At 36.4% G+C, this 19,285-nt stretch overlaps 2 protein-coding genes and 1 long non-coding RNA gene across 7 annotated transcripts; 1 reads left to right on the top strand and 2 right to left on the bottom strand.

Annotated features, from left to right (window-relative positions):
* Positions 1-1,989: 1,989 nt before the first annotated feature.
* Positions 1,990-3,559, top strand: LOC124438274. 3 transcript variants are annotated; one of them, XM_046988328.1, is made up of 4 exons: positions 1,990-2,090; positions 2,224-2,357; positions 2,448-2,722; positions 3,521-3,559. In XM_046988328.1, the coding sequence occupies exons 1-4, from the start codon at positions 2,055-2,057 to the stop codon at positions 3,541-3,543; spliced, it is 468 nt and encodes a 155-aa protein (XP_046844284.1). In that variant the 5' UTR covers positions 1,990-2,054; the 3' UTR covers positions 3,544-3,559. The 3 variants fall into 3 exon arrangements, with proteins under 3 accessions (XP_046844284.1, XP_046844285.1, XP_046844282.1); XM_046988329.1 differs by lacking the exon at positions 3,521-3,559 and adding an exon at positions 3,242-3,283; XM_046988326.1 differs by lacking the exon at positions 3,521-3,559 and adding an exon at positions 2,929-3,026.
* On the bottom strand, positions 2,869-9,516 carry LOC124438277. The gene is made up of 2 exons (XR_006946029.1): positions 9,480-9,516; positions 2,869-3,075 (listed from the first exon to the last, which is right to left on the bottom strand). It is a non-coding gene; the product is annotated as an uncharacterized LOC124438277 (long non-coding RNA).
* A 2,394-nt stretch (positions 9,517-11,910) lies between these two features.
* On the bottom strand, positions 11,911-13,350 carry LOC124438272. 3 transcript variants are annotated; one of them, XM_046988321.1, is made up of 3 exons: positions 13,108-13,350; positions 12,746-13,020; positions 11,911-11,949 (listed from the first exon to the last, which is right to left on the bottom strand). In XM_046988321.1, the coding sequence occupies exons 1-3, from the start codon at positions 13,344-13,346 to the stop codon at positions 11,927-11,929; spliced, it is 537 nt and encodes a 178-aa protein (XP_046844277.1). In that variant the 5' UTR covers positions 13,347-13,350; the 3' UTR covers positions 11,911-11,926. The 3 variants fall into 3 exon arrangements, with proteins under 3 accessions (XP_046844277.1, XP_046844278.1, XP_046844276.1); XM_046988322.1 differs by lacking the exon at positions 11,911-11,949 and adding an exon at positions 12,185-12,226; XM_046988320.1 differs by lacking the exon at positions 11,911-11,949 and adding an exon at positions 12,443-12,540.
* Between the last annotated feature and the right edge of the window lie 5,935 nt (positions 13,351-19,285).

The following is a 19,285-nucleotide window of genomic DNA, read 5'->3' as shown; positions in this document are numbered from 1 at the left end:
CATAAGGGCCATCACTTAAAAAAAGTCACAACACAAGTAAATGTAATCACAACACAAGTAAAATAATCACAACGCAAGTAAATAAAGTCACAACGCAAGTAAATAAAATCACAACACAAGTAAAATAATCACAACGCAAGTAAATAAAGTCACAACACAATTAAATATAGTCACAACACAAGTAAATATAATCACAACGCAAGTAAAATAATCACAACGCAAGTAAATATAATCACAACACAAGTAAATATAATCACAACGCAAGTAAAATATGAAATACTGGAAATTCTTTTTGTGAAGTGGAAACATTGTTGTGATATTTTGCAAAATGGCGCTTGTTTAAATTTGTTCCACGAAAACCAGACTTATTATAAATTATATTCAATATATTGCTTGATGGATAGCAAAAAATGTTTTGTTCAAACTGTGGTATAGAAAGTGTGGAAAATGCGAATTACTGTTATAAATGTGGCAACTCCTTCGCACCGATGCGCGAAAAACTTGAAGAATCTGCAAACACATGTTCTACGTCGAATTCTATAACTAGTGGGATCTCAGTATTATGTGCTAGCGGTACCCTTACTGGTACAACCCAGCCGCCTAAAACGTTAAGTTTTTACGATTTCAAGCGCCAGAAGGAAAGCGATAGGCGCAGCAGACTCGAGCCAAAGACCAAGAAACTCAAAGCAAATTCTGGTAAAGGAAAAGATAAGGAGCATGAAGTAAGCATAAATATTGGTTACATGAAGGTCGATAATGACGGAAATTTGAAAAGATGTCGGGGTAAAACTCTCCTGTAAAAGTTTTGCCAAGTGCGAAAAGAGAGAAATCTTAGAAAAGCAGTTAGAAAACATGCTAACCACGACAATAACATCCATGGCGAGTTGGAGCACGTCCTTTGAATGTAAACGGGAAGGAAATCACAAATTTGCCGGGAACTGAAAAGAGTTTGTGTTAAGCGAATACAGGGAAGATATAGGGAAGAATTATAATCGCTTAACACTTTTCATTGCACTAAAATCTGCATATATGTACACAGAGATTTCAAAATTAAAAGAAGTTGTGATGATAGTGAACCAGAGACAATCGCAGATCTTTCTGATGAGATGTTTTAGAAACTGATGATACAATTGAATTGAACTCTCACCTTGTCCATCTTCAAGTCCATGTGAGCCATCAACTAGCTTGCATATTGCTACAAATCTCCCAATGAATACACCTCCCATATATAACTCCCAAAGTGCAAGTAACTATGTATCACGTAGCAAGGAGCTCAAATGTGAGTGCCCAACATGTCAACAATACTTTTCAATAGATGAAATAGCAGAGCATGCAGATATATGTTGTGACATATGGGTGGGAGCACTTCAATCTCAAAATACGGATAGTGAAAAGAACATTCCCGAAGAAAATCCTTATGTGGTGATAAACCAAGATAACACTACAAATGTGAAAGATAAGTTATTGGATATTAAAGCTGTAACATTGTCACCAAAGGCAGTAAGATTAAATGTTCAGAGAAAAATATATGGTGTGACTTCATTGAGTATAGATCAAGTGGTAAAGTGTCACCAACTGACAGTGTAAAGATAGTGTTTGTTGGAGAGTGTGCAATTGATGACGGGGGGCCAAAGAGAGAGTTTTTTTCAGGTACTAATATTGTAAGACATATGTTTCTAGGGTTAATATGAGCACCCTGTTGATTTAAAATAAATATATTGTTCTGCTACACTTCAATTCCTTTGCAGCTTATTTCCCATAATTTGTCTATCATGCATCAATCAATGTTGACAAGTTTGGTTTAAATATAGGATGGGGACAATTGAAAAAATATGATTAGATGTTAATTCTTTCATCAGAAATGTTGGAGCATATGGAAAGAAGACTGTTCTGTAATGGAAAACCTATTAATTCAACTGTCGCCATCATGAATGGAGACTTTCGTTTTGCTGGCGAGGTCATGGTGATGTCATTACTTCAAGGGACCAGCTTCATCTTTTATAAGTCCAGATGTTTACAAGTACATCACCAAACAGGCACTCACAACAGAAGGAATGCCCGACTCCAAGTACAAAAAAGCTGTTAAAAAGGTATGCCGCAACAAGATGGAGATTACCATATGCTTGATTATTACTCCTTGCTGTGGCATGATTTTGAAATAAGTCTATTTTATTATATTCTCTGATGTCAGTAATGATTACTTTACACTTCTCCTTTTCAAAGATAAAGCAAGCTTGTGACGATGAAATGTTGAGGGAGATACTTGTCAGCGATGATATGATTGAAATGCTATCAGAGGCTGGATACACTGGTGTACCACATAAAGAGACAGTGCATACTGTTTCCAAAATTGCTCAGTAAGTACATTTTGAAAGTTAATGGAGATTAAAAAAACTATTCTTGTGCTGCTGGTTTATAAAGTCTAAGATTTATTTCTATTTTTAAAGGTCAATTTGCGTAATGGGCCACTTTTCATCAGTTCTTCCTCAAATTATGCAATTGCTTGAAGGCCTCAGCAGTTGTGGTCTTATAAATTATATGATAGAAAATCCAGAGTTGTGGAAGCCATTGTTCGATCCTTATAACGATTCGTTTAAACTTTCTGCTGATACTTTCCTCAATGAAATTATTCCAACATTCAGCAGTTCGCAGATTCACAAGGAAAAGGAGGTTGACGTGTACAAGATATTTTGCGACTATGTGCAAACCCTAGATACTGAAGGTTAGTTTGAATATATATGTTGTAAATTGGGTGCCAAATTGTATTATTGTATTTACGATGGAATTTTTTGAAAGTATCAAATAACGCGTAAAATTTATTGAAGTGATGTTTTCTAATCTGAAGTTGTGGTATAAAACAAAAATGGATACCTTGATTAGTTTGTTTATTCATTTTTCAGTCTTAAATGTTTAAAATGTTTTTAACAGGAGACGTATCCATATCAGCGTTTCTGAAGTGGTTATCGGGATGTAAGACTATTCCAGTTCTGGGTTTTCCAAAAAATTTCCGTAACGTTTGTACATGATTGCAAAGAAAATTGTAAATGTCGCCCCACAACATCAACATGCGATCTTCTGCTGAGAATTCCAGTTCATATAAGTAACATTAGTGAGATGGAGCAGATGACACAAATATAATACGAACTAAAATGAATTTAAGTTTTATAGCGTTAATAACTCTCATCTGTCCATCGTAACTTTGCTATAATTCTATAGATAAATTATGTTTTATATATAACAGATTATTGATGATCCGACTTCACCTGAAGGTGTTCAGCAAGAACGACGTATGAAGTTACTGTCGTAAATTAATAATATAGCCCTTGATAAAGGGGTGGATGGTCAAAATTATAAATGTCATGGTTGTTCCAGACCAATTGGAATGAGTATGATCAATGAATTCTTGACTTGTTATTTCCTAATAACTCAAATATATTTATTTTCAAATTTCTTAGCTTAATAAATGTTTTCTTTGTAGAAACTATTATAACAAAGTACATAATCCCTTTTTTCCGTGAAGCCCATGGATGCGTTCGTTCATGATGAAAGAGTCATATTGTATAAGGAGGCTCTCGTTCATCACGAGAGTTATGAGAAAGTTACGTTGTAAAGGTAATAAGTAAAAACGTATAAACATGCTTAGTGTTTGTTTAAGTTATAGTTCAAAAGGCAGAAGTTGTTTGAACCTTTGAAGTATCCTTGGACGTTCTAGTTTTTTATGAGAAGAATTCTTGTAAAGAAAAGATAAATTTTGAAAACCAAAGAATCCTGTTTTCGGTCCATGCCTCCAGATACCCCGAGATAGTTGAGCACTAGAGCGTCGCATGTTAACTAAGGGAACCACATAATCCTTGTTTGTTTTCCATGAAACATATGGATGGTTTGCTCGTGATACATGAGAAACAGTAAATGGGAGAGTTAAATCAGAAAGATATAAACCGATAAAATTGGTATAAAACTTGTTTAAGGTTGTCTTTAATTATAAGTGTCAGAAAAGACAGGGTCGTAAGAAGTTAATTGAAACATTGCTTGGTTTGTTTTATGAGAAGAAAACAAAAGATAAAATTCGAAAGCAAAACCCCGTTTTCGGTCCATGCTTCCCGATACCTTCTTAAGCGCAAGGCACTAGAACGCCGCATGTTAACGTTTCGGTAGGAGATTTCGGCCCCTCCACGCTATCCTACTTGGGAGATGCCAATAGCAAGCTTCCGCCCATCAGACCCTGAGATCACCATCGATAGGCTTTGCTCAGGGTACGCAGGGAGAGTGCGGTCGCCACCACCGAAGTGAGGGCCCTAAGCCACTGCATACTATATCGCACCCAGCTTCCACTGCTACTTGACATCTACTATATGAAGTTTTAGCTTTATATATATATACCAAAATTTAAAGGCCTACGAAAGTTGTGGGATGATTGTTATCGTTACTGCGCATGCCCAGATAGTTTCTTCGATAATTTGCGACTAAGTGAGTTAATTGACACAAATGTAGTGCAAGTACATATAGTTGGTCGTTGTCATGACTATGAACAATTACTGAGTGGACTGCGCATGCTCGAGCGCATGCGCAGACGATTTCTCTATTAAATTGTTACTAAGCATGCTATTTACTTCAAAATTGGTACTAGTAGATGCAGTTGGTCGTTGCCATGACCACGAACTTGGGTAGCTGGTCAAGTTGATTGCGCATACTCAATAAGACTGCGCATGCGCAGATGATTTGTCTTAAAACGTGTGACTGAGCGAGCTAATTACTCCAAAATCGGTACTAGTACATCCAGTTGGTCGTTACCATGAGCTTGGAGAGTTTGTGGAGTTGACAACGCATGCTCAGATTCTCAATTAATTTGTGACAGAGCGAGCTCTGAAATTGGTGCTTGTAGATGCGCTGAGCAAGTTTTCCATCATATATTTTGGCATGCTTTTGTCTACTTAAGCTTGTTTTTACAAATGCATGTGAAACTCGTCAACACTTTGTTACGGCACTCGTAATATCCGTGACAACGTTAAAAATGTTTTTTATTTTTCTCTACAACTTTATATCTGCATATTGCATGTCATATCCAAGCTTTCCTTTGATTTGACGGGAAATGGTTTTTTATTCACTCTTACATCTTCTGCCTTTATAATTAGTCGATCTGTATTTCTAAACTAATATTTACAAATGCCTCAAGAGAATCTTTTTATTTTATTGGCTCTCTTCTACAAATACAATACCATGTCCGACTATTTGATTGCACGAATTTTGTAATTTGATCACTTTTTTTGACACATGTGTTTACCATGGGAAAGTTGGATTGCTTAAATGTACGTAGTTATTTAGACTAGTTGGATCCATAGTTATCCTGTAATGTATACTCTTGTGAAACACCAATGAGCATACGTAGTGTGTCTTCTTTAACCTCTATTCTTGTTCTCCACTTCATCATCTATCCATATTTGTTCTTTTTTTAGTTCTCAGCTCAACGAAACCCTTGTCTGAAGTTCCTAAAGCCTTGATCTACCCAAGAAAGATCTCTGGTGGTAACATGTTAGGTATGGCTAGTGGTTGGTCATCGTCATTGAGCCTTGTGACACTAGTTCAGTAGACGTTAATTGTCCTGAAGACGTTGAGGAGGTTGCTAGTAAAGCGTCGCCTAAACCAGAAGTTAGTTTTCATGATATGCTAACGGATTACGCAAACGTTGTTAGGAAGAAGTTCACATCAAATGGTTATGGTCTCGTTCCATCGTCTTCTGAGAAGGTTTCATGTTCATCCTGTATCTTTCACCAATGTTACAAATACTTAGTTTTTTTATGCTTTTTGAAATTGTCGTTTTTATGACTATTATTTTAGAGCATAGACATTGAAGAATCTTGTGGTAGTACAGGTATTTTCAACATTTTTTTTGTTGAAAAATTCTCTAGTTTCAATTCTTCGAAATTTCTCATCTTAATTATCACCTTTACTTTAGAATCCTTTCGATACGAGAAATCGTCGGGATTTGAGGTACTTTATACGATATATTGAATTTAAGTTTTATAGCGTTAATAACTCTTATCTGTGCATCGTAACTTTGCTATAATTCTATGGATAAATTATGTTTTTATATATAACAGATTATTGATGATCCTACTTCACCTGAAGGTGTTCAGCAAGAACGACGTATGAAGTTACTGTCGTTAATTAATAATATAGCCCTTGATAAAGGGTCGATGGTCAAAATTATAAATGTCATGGTTGTTCCAGACCAATTGGAATGAGTATGATCAATGAATTCTTGACTTGTTATTTCCTAATAACTCAAATATATTTATTTTCAAATTTCTTAGCTTAATAAATGTTATCTTTGTAGAAACTATTATAACAAAGTACATAATCCCTTTTTTCCGTGAAGCCCATGGATGCGTTCGTTCATGATGAAAGAGTCATATTGTATAAGGAGGCTCTCGTTCATCACGAGAGTTATGAGAAAGTTACGTTGTAAAAGGTAATAAGTAAAAACGTATAAACATGCTTAGTGTTTGTTTAAGTTATAGTTCAAAAGGCAGAAGTTGTTTGAACCTTTGAAGTATCCTTGGACGTTCTAGTTTTTTATGAGAAGAATTCTTGTAAAGAAAAGATAAATTTTGAAAACCAAAGAATCCCGTTTTCGGTCCATGCCTCCAGATACCCCGAGATAGTTGAGCACTAGAGCGTCGCATGTTAACTAAGGGAACCACATAATCCTTGTTTGTTTTCCATGAAACATATGGATGGTTTGCTCGTGATACATGAGAAACAGTAAATGGGAGAGTTAAATCAGAAAGATATAAACCGATAAAATTGGTATAAAATTTGTTTAAGGTTGTCTTTAATTATAAGTGTCAGAAAAAGACAGGGTCGTAAGAAGTTAATTGAAACATTGCTTGGTTTGTTTTATGAGAAGAAAACAAAAAGATAAAATTCGAAAGCAAAAAACCCCGTTTTCGGTCCATGCTTCCCGATATGTTCTTAAGCGGAAGGCACTAGAACGCCGCATGTTAACGTTTCGGTAGGAGATTTCGGCCCACGCTATCCTACTTGGGAGATGCCAATAGCAAGTTTCCGCCCATCAGACCCTGAGATCACCTGCGATAGGCTTTGCTCAGGGTACGCAGGGAGAGTGCGGTCGCCACCACCGAAGTGAGGGCCCCTAAGCCACTGCATACTATATCGCATCCAGCTTCCACTGCTACTTGACATCTACTATATGGAGTTTTAGCTTTATATATATATACCAAAATTTAAAGGCCTACGAAAGTTGTGGGATGATTGTTATCGTTACTGCGCATGCCCAGATAGTTTCTTCGATAATTTGCGACTAAGTGAGTTAATTGACACAAATGTAGTGCAAGTACATATAGTTGGTCGTTGTCATGACTATGAACAATTACTCGAGTGGACTGCGCATGCTCGAGCGCATGCGCAGACGATTTCTCTATTAAATTGTTACTAAGCATGCTATTTACTTCAAAATTGGTACTAGTAGATGCAGTTGGTCGTTGCCATGACCACGAACTTGGTAGCTGGTCAAGTTGATTGCGCATGCTCAATAAGACTGCGCATGCGCAGATGATTTGTCTTAAAACGTGTGACTGAGCGAGCTAATTACTCCAAAATCGGTACTAGTACATCCAGTTGGTCGTTACCATGAGCTTGGAGAGTTTGTGGAGTTGACAACGCATGCTCAGATTCTCAATTAATTTGTGACAGAGCGAGCTCTGAAATTGGTGCTTGTAGATGCTGAGCAAGTTTTCCATCATTTTGTTCTTAAGCTTGTTTTACAAATGCATGTGAAACTCGTCAACACTTTGTTACGGCACTCGTAATATCCGTGACAACGTTAAAATGTTTTTATTTTTCTACAACTTTATATCTGCATATTGCATGTCATATCCAAGCTTTCCTTTGATTTGACGGGAAATGGTTTTATTCACTCTTACATCTTCTGCCTTTATAATTAGTCGATCTGTATTTCTAAACTAATATTTACAAATGCCTCAAGAGAATCTTTTATTTTATTGGCTCTCTTCTACAAATACACCATGTCCGACTATTTGATTGCACGAATTTTGTAATTTGATCACTTTTTGACACATGTGTTTACCATGGGAAAGTTGGATTGCTTAAATGTACGTAGTTGTTTAGACTAGTTGATCCATAGTTATCCTGTAATGTATACTGTGAAACACCAATGAGCATACGTAGTGTGTCTTCTTTAACCTCTATTCTTGTTCTCCACTTCATCATCTATCCATATTTGTTCTTTTTAGTTCTCAGCTCAACGAAACCCTTTCTGAAGTTCCTAAAGCCTTGATCTACCCAAGAAAGATCTCTGGTGGTAACATGTTAGGTATGGTAGTGGTCATCGTCATTGAGCCTTGTGACACTAGTTCAGTAGACGTTAATTGTCCTGAAGACGTTGAGGAGGTTGCTAGTAAAGCGTCGCCTAAACGAAGTTAGTTTTCATGGTATGCTAACGGATTACGCAAACGTTGTTGGGAAGAAGTTCACATCAAATGGTTATGGTCTCGTTCCATCGTCTTCTGAGAAGGTTTCATGTTCATCCTGTATCTTTCACCAATGTTACAAATACTTAGTTTATAGAAATTGTCGTTTTTATGACTATTATTTTAGAGCATTCCTGAAGAATCTTAAGGTATTTTAACATTCAATAATATTTCGTTCATCGTATTGCTATAATTCTATGGATATATTATGTTTTTATATATAACAGATTATTGATGATCCTACTTTGAAGGTGTTCAGCAAGAACGACGTATGTTACTGTCGTTAATTAACAATATAGCCCTTGATAAAGGGTTGGATGGACAAAATTATAAATGTCATGGTTGTTCCAGACCAATTGGAATGAGTATGATCAATGAATTCTTGACTTGTTATTTCCTAATAACTCAAATATATTTATTTTCAAATTTCTTAGCTTAATAAATGCATATTGCATGTCATATCCAAGCTTTCCTTTGATTTGACGGGAAATGGTTTTTATTCACTCTTACATCTTCTACCTTGAACGAGAGCCTCCTTATACAATATGACTCTTTCATCATGAACGAACGCATCCATGGGCTTCACGAAAAAAAGGGATTATGTACTTTGTTACAATAGTTTCTACAAAGATAACATTTATTAAGCTAAGAAATTTGAAAATAAATATATTTGAGTTATTAGGAAATAACAAGTCAAGAATTCATTGATCATACTCATTCCAATTGGTCTGGAACAACCATGACATTTATAATTTTGTCCATCCAACCCTTTATCAAGGGCTATATTGTTAATTAACGACAGTAACTTCATACGTCGTTCTTGCTGAACACCTTCAGGTAAAGTAGGATCATCAATAATCTGTTATATATAAAAACATAATTTATCCATAGAATTATAGCAAAGTTACGATGGACAGATGATAGTTATTAACGCTATAAAACTTAAATTCAATATATCGTATAAAGTACCTCAAATCCCGACGATTTCTCGTATCGAAAGGATTCTAAAGTAAAGGTGATAATTAAGATGAGAAATTTCGATGAATTGAAACTAGAGAATTTTCAACAAAAAAATGTTGAAAATACCTGTACTACCACAAGATTCTTCAATGTCTATGCTCTAAAATAATAGTCATAAAAACGACAATTTCAAAAAGCATAAAAAACTAAGTATTTGTAACATTGGTGAAAGATACAGGATGAACATGAAACCTTCTCAGAAGACGATGGAACGAGACCATAACCATTTGATGTGAACTTCTTCCTAACAACGTTTGCGTAATCCGTTAGCATACCATGAAAACTAACTTCTGGTTTAGGCGACGCTTTACTAGCAACCTCCTCAACGTCTTCAGGACAATTAACGTCTACTGAACTAGTGTCACAAGGCTCAATGACGATGACCAACCACTAGCCATACCTAACATGTTACCACCAGAGATCTTTCTTGGGTAGATCAAGGCTTTAGGAACTTCAGACAAGGGTTTCGTTGAGCTGAGAACTAAAAAAGAACAAATATGGATAGATGATGAAGTGGAGAACAAGAATAGAGGTTAAAGAAGACACACTACGTATGCTCATTGGTGTTTCACAAGAGTATACATTACAGGATAACTATGGATCCAACTAGTCTAAACAACTACGTACATTTAAGCAATCCAACTTTCCCATGGTAAACACATGTGTCAAAAAAAGTGATCAAATTACAAAATTCGTGCAATCAAATAGTCGGACATGGTATTGTATTTGTAGAAGAGAGCCAATAAAATAAAAAGATTCTCTTGAGGCATTTGTAAATATTAGTTTAGAAATACAGATCGACTAATTATAAAGGCAGAAGATGTAAGAGTGAATAAAAACCATTTCCCGTCAAATCAAAGGAAAGCTTGGATATGACATGCAATATGCAGGTATAAAGTTGTAGAGAAAAATAAAAAACATTTTTAACGTTGTCACGGATATTACGAGTGCCGTAACAAAGTGTTGACGAGTTTCACATGCATTTGTAAAAACAAGCTTAAGTAGACAAAAAGCATGCCAACAATATATGATGGAAAACTTGCTCAGCGCATCTACAAGCACCAATTTCAGAGCTCGCTCTGTCACAAATTAATTGAGAATCTGAGCATGCGTTGTCAACTCCACAAACTCTCCAAGCTCATGGTAACGACCAACTGGATGTACTAGTACCGATTTTGGAGTAATTAGCTCGCTCAGTCACACGTTTTAAGACAAATCATTTGCGCATGCGCAGTCTTATTGAGTATGCGCAATCAACTTGACCAGCTACCCAAGTTCGTGGTCATGGCAACGACCAACTGCATCTACTAGTACCAATTTTGAAGTAAATAGCATGCTTAGTAACAATTTAATAGAGAAATCGTCTGCGCATGCGCTCGAGCATGCGCAGTCCACTCGAGTAATTGTTCATAGTCATGACAACGACCAACTATATGTACTTGCACTACATTTGTGTCAATTAACTCACTTAGTCGCAAATTATCGAAGAAACTATCTGGGCATGCGCAGTAACGATAACAATCATCCCACAACTTTCGTAGGCCTTTAAATTTTGGTATATATATATAAAGCTAAAACTTCATATAGTAGATGTCAAGTAGCAGTGGAAGCTGGGTGCGATATAGTATGCAGTGGCTTAAGAGCCCTCACTTCGGTGGTGGCGACCGCACTCTCCCTGCGTACCCTGAGCAAAGCCTATCGATGGTGATCTCAGGGTCTGATGGGCGGAAGCTTGCTATTGGCATCTCCCAAGTAGGATAGCGTGGAGGGGCCGAAATCTCCTACCGAAACGATAACATGCGGCGTTCTAGTGCCTTGCGCTTAAGAAGGTATCGGGAAGCATGGACCGAAAACGGGGTTTTTTGCTTTCGAATTTTATCTTTTTGTTTTCTTCTCATAAAACAAACCAAGCAATGTTTCAATTAATTTCTTAGGACCCTGTCTTTTTCTGACACTTATAATTAAAGACAACCTTAAACAAGTTTTATACCAATTTTATCGGTTTATATCTTTCTGATTTAACTCTCCCATTTACTGTTTCTCATGTATCACGAGCAAACCATCCATATGTTTCATGGAAAACAGACAAGGATTATGTGGTTCCCTTAGTTAACATGCGACGCTCCAGTGCTCAACTATCTCGGGGTATCTGGAGGCATGGACCGAAAACGGGATTCTTTGGTTTTCAAAATTTATCTTTTCTTTACAAGAATTCTTCTCATAAAAAACTAGAACGTCCAAGGATACTTCAAAGGTTCAAACAACTTCTGCCTTTTAAATTATAACTTAAACAAACACTAAGCATGTTTATACGTTTTTACTTATTACCTTTACAACGTAACTTTCTCATAACTCTCGTGATGAACGAGAGCCTCCTATACAATATGACTCTTTCATCATGAACGAACGCATCCATGGGCTTCACGGAAAAAGGAATTATGTACTTTGTTATAATAGTTTCTACAAAGAAAACATTTATTAAGCTAAGAAATTTGAAAATAAATATATTTGAGTTATTAGGATATAACAAGTCAAGAATTCATTGATCATACTCATTCCAATTGGTCTGGAACAACCATGACATTTATAATTTTGACCATCCACCCTTTATCAAGGGCTATATTATTAATTTACGACAGTAACTTCATACGTCGTTCTTGCTGAACACCTTCAGGTGAAGTCGGATCATCAATAATCTGTTATATATAAAAACATAATTTATCTATAGAATTATAGCAAAGTTACGATGGACAGATGAGAGTTATTAACGCTATAAAACTTAAATTCATTTTAGTTCGTATTATATTTGTGTCATCTGCTCCATCTCACTAATGTTACTTATATGAACTGGAATTCTCAGCAGAAGATCGCATGTTGATGTTGTGGGGCGACATTTACAATTTTCTTTGCAATCATGTACAAACGTTACGGAAAATTTTTGGAAAACCCAGAACTGGAATAGTCTTACATCCCGATAACCACTTCAGAAACGCTGATATGGATACGTCTCCTGTTAAAAACATTTTAAACATTTAAGACTGAAAATGAATAAACAAACTAATCAAGGTATCCATTTTTGTTTTATACCACAACTTCAGATTAGAAAACATCACTTCAATAAATTTTACGCGTTATTTGATACTTTCAAAAAATTCCATCGTAAATACAATAATACAATTTGGCACCCAATTTACAACATATATATTCAAACTAACCTTCAGTATCTAGGGTTTGCACATAGTCGCAAAATATCTTGTACACGTCAACCTCCTTTTCCTTGTGAATCTGCGAACTGCTGAATGTTGGAATAATTTCATTGAGGAAAGTATCAGCAGAAAGTTTAAACGAATCGTTATAAGGATCGAACAATGGCTTCCACAACTCTGGATTTTCTATCATATAATTTATAAGACCACAACTGCTGAGGCCTTCAAGCAATTGCATAATTTGAGGAAGAACTGATGAAAAGTGGCCCATTACGCAAATTGACCTTTAAAATAGAAATAAATCTTAGACTTTATAAACCAGCAGCACAAGAATAGTTTTTAATCTCCATTAACTTTCAAAATGTACTTACTGAGCAATTTTGGAAACAGTATGCACTGTCTCTTTATGTGGTACACCAGTGTATCCAGCCTCTGATAGCATTTCAATCATATCATCGCTGACAAGTATCTCCCTCAACATTTCATCGTCACAAGCTTGCTTTATCTTTGAAAAGGAGAAGTGTAAAGTAATCATTACTGACATCAGAGAATATAATAAAAATAGACTTATTTCAAAATCATGCCACAGCAAGGAGTAATAATCAAGCATATGGTAATCTCCATCTTGTTGGCATACCTTTTAACAGCTTTTTTGTACTTGGAGTCGGGCATTCCTTCTGTTGTGAGTGCCTGTTTGGTGATGTACTTGTAAACATCTGGACTTATAAAAGATGAAGCTGGTCCGCCTTGAAGTAATGACATCACCATGACCTCGCCAGCAAAACGAAAGTCTCCATTCATGATGGCGACAGTTGAATTAATAGGTTTTCCATTACAGAACAGTCTTCTTTCCATATGCTCCAACATTTCTGATGAAAGAATTAACATCTAATCATATTTTTTCAATTGTCCCCATCCTATATTTAAACCAAACTTGTCAACATTGATTGATGCATGATAGACAAATTATGGGAAATAAGCTGCAAAGGGAATTGAAGTGTAGCAGAACAATATAATTATTTTAAATCAACAGGGTGCTCATATTAACCCTAGAAACATATGTCTTACAATATTAGTACCTGAAAAAAACTCTCTCTTTGGCCCCCCGTCATCAATTGCACACTCTCCAACAAACACTATCTTTACACTGTCAGTTGGTGACACTTTACCACTTGATCTATACTCAATGAAGTCACACCATATATTTTTCTACTGAACATTTAATCTTACTGCCTTTGGTGACAATGTTACAGCTTTAATATCCAATAACTTATCTTTCACATTTGTAGTGTTATCTTGGTTTATCACCACATAAGGATTTTCTTCGGGAATGTTCTTTTCACTATCCGTATTTTGAGATTGAAGTGCTCCCACCCATATGTCACAACATATATCTGCATGCTCTGCTATTTCATCTATTGAAAAGTATTGTTGACATGTTGGGCACTCACATTTGAGCTCCTTGCTACGTGATACATAGTTACTTGCACTTTGGGAGTTATATATGGGAGGTGTATTCATTGGGAGATTTGTAGCAATATGCAAGCTAGTTGATGGCTCACATGGACTTGAAGATGGACAAGGTGAGAGTTCAATTCCAATTGTATCATCAGTTTCTAAAAACATCTCATCAGAAAGATCTGCGATTGTCTCTGGTTCACTATCATCACAACTTCTTTTTAATTTTGAAATCTCTGTGTACATATATGCAGATTTTAGTGCAATGAAAAGTGTTAAGCGATTATAATTCTTCCCTATATCTTCCCTGTATTCGCTTAACACAAACTCTTTTTCAGTTCCCGGCAAATTTGTGATTTCCTTCCCGTTTACATTCAAAAGGACGTGCTCCAACTCGCCATGGATGTTATTGTCGTGGTTAGCATGTTTTCTAACTGCTTTTTCTAAGATTTCTCTCTTTTTCGCACTTGGCAAAACTTTTACAGGGAGAGTTTTACCCCGACATCTTTTCAAATTTCCGTCATTATCGACCTTCATGTAACCAATATTTATGCTTACTTCATGCTCCTTATCTTTTCCTTTACCAGAATTTGCTTTGAGTTTCTTGGTCTTTGGCTCGAGTCTGCTGCGCCTATCGCTTTCCTTCTGGCGCTTGAAATCGTAAAAACTTAACGTTTTAGGCGGCTGGGTTGTACCAGTAAGGGTACCGCTAGCACATAATACTGAGATCCCACTAGTTATAGAATTCGACGTAGAACATGTGTTTGCAGATTCTTCAAGTTTTTCGCGCATCGGTGCGAAGGAGTTGCCACATTTATAACAGTAATTCGCATTTTCCACACTTTCTATACCACAGTTTGAACAAAACATTTTTTTTGCTATCCATCAAGCAATATATTGAATATAATTTATAATAAGTCTGGTTTTCGTGGAACAAATTTAAACAAGCGCCATTTTGCAAAATATCACAACAATGTTTCCACTTCACAAAAAGAATTTCCAGTATTTCATATTTTACTTGCGTTGTGATTATATTTACTTGTGTTGTGATTATATTTACTTGCGTTGTGATTATTTTACTTGCGTTGTGATTATATTTACTTGTGTTGTGACTATATTTAATTGTGTTGTGACTTTATTTACTTGCGTTGTGATTATTTTACTTGTGTTGTGATTTTATTTACTTGCGTTGTGACTTTATTTACTTGCGTTGTGATTATTTTACTTGTGTTGTGATTACATTTACTTGTGTTGTGACTTTTTTTAAGTGATGGCCCTTATGGGCCACCGTACGTTTCCCCTCCAGGTCTTCTAGAACTCAATGGGTTTGGTTTGACATGATCTAACAACGCCAGCGGTGAAATAATAGTCCAGTTCAATGGTCGGTCAGTGTACAGTCCTTCCTCCGCGAAGCTGGAGTGGCAAGAGATCAATCAAACCATGTCTATGACTTCATGACATTTGAACGAGAACGATTTTTTCTTTGCATGTTTGATGCATGCGAGACTTTGCATACAGTGATATGTAGCTTAAAAAATGGCGTATTCTCTATTTAAAGTAAGGGTTACATAAAGAAGAGCGCCATGACCGCTCCAACGTCTGCGGGAGAACGGCTCATTGACTATTTCGTTGTTTGCGGACTTGACAATGTGTCCGGCTTGGAACCCGACCAGCTATTAGGTATGATACTTTACGACGGTTTTTCTCTAAAACGGTCGAAGTTAGAGTCATTTTAACACGTGTGTGTGTGTGATAATCTTATTTAACATTTGAAATGAGAATGCTACTTTGTAGTTATTGTATAGAAAACGTATCGCTGCCGACCAAAAATTGTCAACATGTTGAAATGTGCGACTTGAACAGCTGTGCACATAGATTGACGAGTTTACGTATTTCCGTATACAAATTCTTGTAATCAAAGTTCATTACAGTTTTGTTTAATGACTGACTAATCATTCGAGAGGTTTTATTTCAATTTAAACTTACCCTTCAAAGCAACAATTTATTGCGTTTTTGACACGCGATGTTTATCGTATCTTTTTACTTGCTTAGGCTAAGATTATGAATTCATGATAAAGATCGCGCTCTTTGATGCGACGTTTGCTCGCTGCGACTTCGTGCTGACATTCACAAATGCGCGAATGAAAGTCTTTTATACAATTTTTGTTTACGAAGGGTTGTTAATTAACAAATGGTGTTTGTTGTTGGTTGCATGGATTGTGAAATTTGATGGTGATTTTTTGCATGTTGTGTCGATCTCATATTACTGTTGTTTCATTATTACCATTTGTAATATGTGAAGGTTGAAGATGTTAAGTTTACATTTTATGTATTCCAAGATTATTATGTGCAAGCTATTTATATCAGATTGTGTTCGACAACAGCCAATTCAATTTCAAGATGCATTGGTTGCCAAGCACTCTTCACAGTTTGACAGCACGATGTTCCATATAATGGTTTAGGTAAAGGCTAAGGTTAGGGTTGGGAGCTATGGTCAAAGTTAGGCTTACAATTAAATTAGGGGTTGAATAGGGGCTGAGTTGTTTGGACCAAGTTATTGAATACAGTTGAATACAGTAATTGACTACTTTCAGGTTATTACAGTGGCTGTTTTGAGATCCAAGCTGTTGAAGTTATTGTAGTCATTGAAGTTGTTGTACTCATTTTTTAACATCTTATATGTAAAATATTATAACATTTAATTTCTCCTTCATACTTGATGTAGTTGCTTTGTTTAAAGCATATATGATTTTTGCCAATTTTTTGTGTTGACAGGTGTGGTTATTTGAGATTTTTTGTTTTGACAATTGGATGCATTAAGTATTCTCATTGGAAATTGACTGTTAAAATATTCTGACTGTTGGGACACTTATTCATTTATTTGATGATACAAGTTTTGCCTACATAATTTAATTCAATTACCTTCATCATCATCATCATCAGCCGTTCACGCCACTGCTGGCAGATGGCCTCCACAACTTCTTCCACTCGATTCGGTCTTTAGCTCTCCTCATCCAGGTCTTTCTAGTTTCCTCTTCGATCTCGCTCTCCATCTTCTCTTTGGCTTTCCTCTTCCTCTGGTGCAGTTTCTTGGTACCATTCTGTTGTCAATTTGGCCCATCTGTTGTTTTCCATTCTTGCCACATGGCCTGCCCATCTGCCTTTCATTTCTTTTGCTGTTTGGATGACATCTTTCACCCTGGTTCTCTCTCTCTGATTACTTCATTCCTGATCTTGTCTTTTAGCCTGATATTTAGTATGCTCCTCTCCATGCTCCTTTGTGTGACTGCCAGCTTCCTTGATTGGTGTTTTGTAAGCCCATGTTTCTGCTCCGTATGTCATAGATGGTAAAATGACAGTGTCCATTATTTTCCTCTTCAAACTGTTTGGGATGTTCTTCTCCTTTAGAAAGTGACTGTATTGCCCGAATCTTCTCCATCCGACATTGATTCTTTGATTGACCTCAACACTGATTTCATTTCTTGGTGTTAACATTTTTCCAAGGTATTTGTACTCCTCCACCTCCTCCAACTTCTCTCCGTCAACTGTGATCCCTCTTCTTTGCTTCCTCCTTGCGATGTCATTGCACATGATCTTGGTTTTTTTCTTATTCATTTTCATACCATCTTTCTTTCCTTCTTCATTCAGTTTCGTCAAAAGTTCTTGGAGATCTTCCTCTTTGTTTGCAAACAAGATGATGTCATCTGCGAATCTTAAGTTGTTCATTACTCTTTTTCCAATGGTATTCTTTTGAAGATCTCTTCAATGGCAGCAGTGAACATGATAGGTGACAGTGTATCTCCTCGGCGGACACCTTTATCTTGATCTTTTCGCTCAGCTTTTCTGTTCTTATTTGTGCTGTGCCTTCTCTGTATGTTTCCTTTATGCTGTTTATGATCTTTCCTGGTACTCCGTGTTTCGCAAGTGATTGGAATACTGGGGCATGCTTGATGGAATCGAATGCCTTTTCGTAATCTACAAATGCCATGAACAGTGGTTGTTGGTACTCGTTGGTTTTCTCGAGTATTTGTCCTGTAGCATGCAGGTGGTCTGCAGTGGAGAATCCTTTCCTGTATGCTGCTTGCTCTGGGGGTTGATGTTCATCCAGAGTGCCACTGATTCTGTTCTTGATGATTTTCATGAACAACTTGTAGATGTGGGATAGCAAACTGATGGGGCGGTAGTTTGCAAGATCTTTCTTGTCTCCCTTCTTGAAGAGTAGAATAATGATGGCGTTCTTCCACTCTTTTGGCACTTTTTCCGTCTCAATGGCTTTGTTGTAAAGATGCTGAAGTTTTTCCATTAGGATGTCACCTCCGGCCTTTATCATCTCTATCACCACAAGATCTTCACCGGGTGATTTTCCGTTTTTCATCTGATGGATTGCCTTCTCCACTTCACATTTCATGATTACTGGAGTCTCTTCTGCTGGTCTCAACTGAATGTTTTGGGAGTGATCTTCGTACAGTGCCTGATAGAATTCTGCACATCTCTCGAGGATTCTTTTTCTGTCTGTTATTACCTTTCCATCCTTCTCCTTCAGTGCTTGAATCAGAGCCTTCTTTCCATCTCCTGTTGTGCTCTTTTTCAACCCTTTGCCACTTTCAACTGCTTCTCTGATTCTCTTGGTGTTTGCTTGTCTCAGATTTTGTCTTGTTTTCTTCCTGATTGTCTTGCACAGTTCAACATAACCTTTGCCGACTCCCGACTTAACACACATAATTTAATGTAAAGTACATATTATTATTACATCTAAAAACAATTATTTATTTGTTAAATCATTTTTATGCTAAATGAACTTTCCTTCTTTCCTCAACATTCTCCTGCAAGTCAAACAATGACATTAACATTGGTTGCTTTCATAGCTAGAAATGGGAAAAAATATGACCTGTTGGGCCCGGAAGAGTGAACTTTTTCTTCCCAATTCTTTTTTTGACTGATGTTTTATGTTTTTTTTAATAGTACTAGAAAGCAATAACTTAACAATTTTATTTGAAGTAAAGGGCAACTCAACTGAGCAAGCCATATGCAGTGTCAACAATTTTGCTCAAACAGCTAAAAGATTTTCCATTTTGTGTTTCTTCATGTTGC

Source organism: Xenia sp. Carnegie-2017, unplaced genomic scaffold (genome assembly GCF_021976095.1).
Source record: "Xenia sp. Carnegie-2017 unplaced genomic scaffold, XeniaSp_v1 HiC_scaffold_19, whole genome shotgun sequence".
Taxonomy (NCBI): Eukaryota; Metazoa; Cnidaria; class Anthozoa; order Malacalcyonacea; family Xeniidae; genus Xenia; species Xenia sp. Carnegie-2017.
The sequence above is the reverse complement of the archived record's forward strand: the minus strand, read 5'-3'. Positions and strand labels throughout refer to the sequence as shown.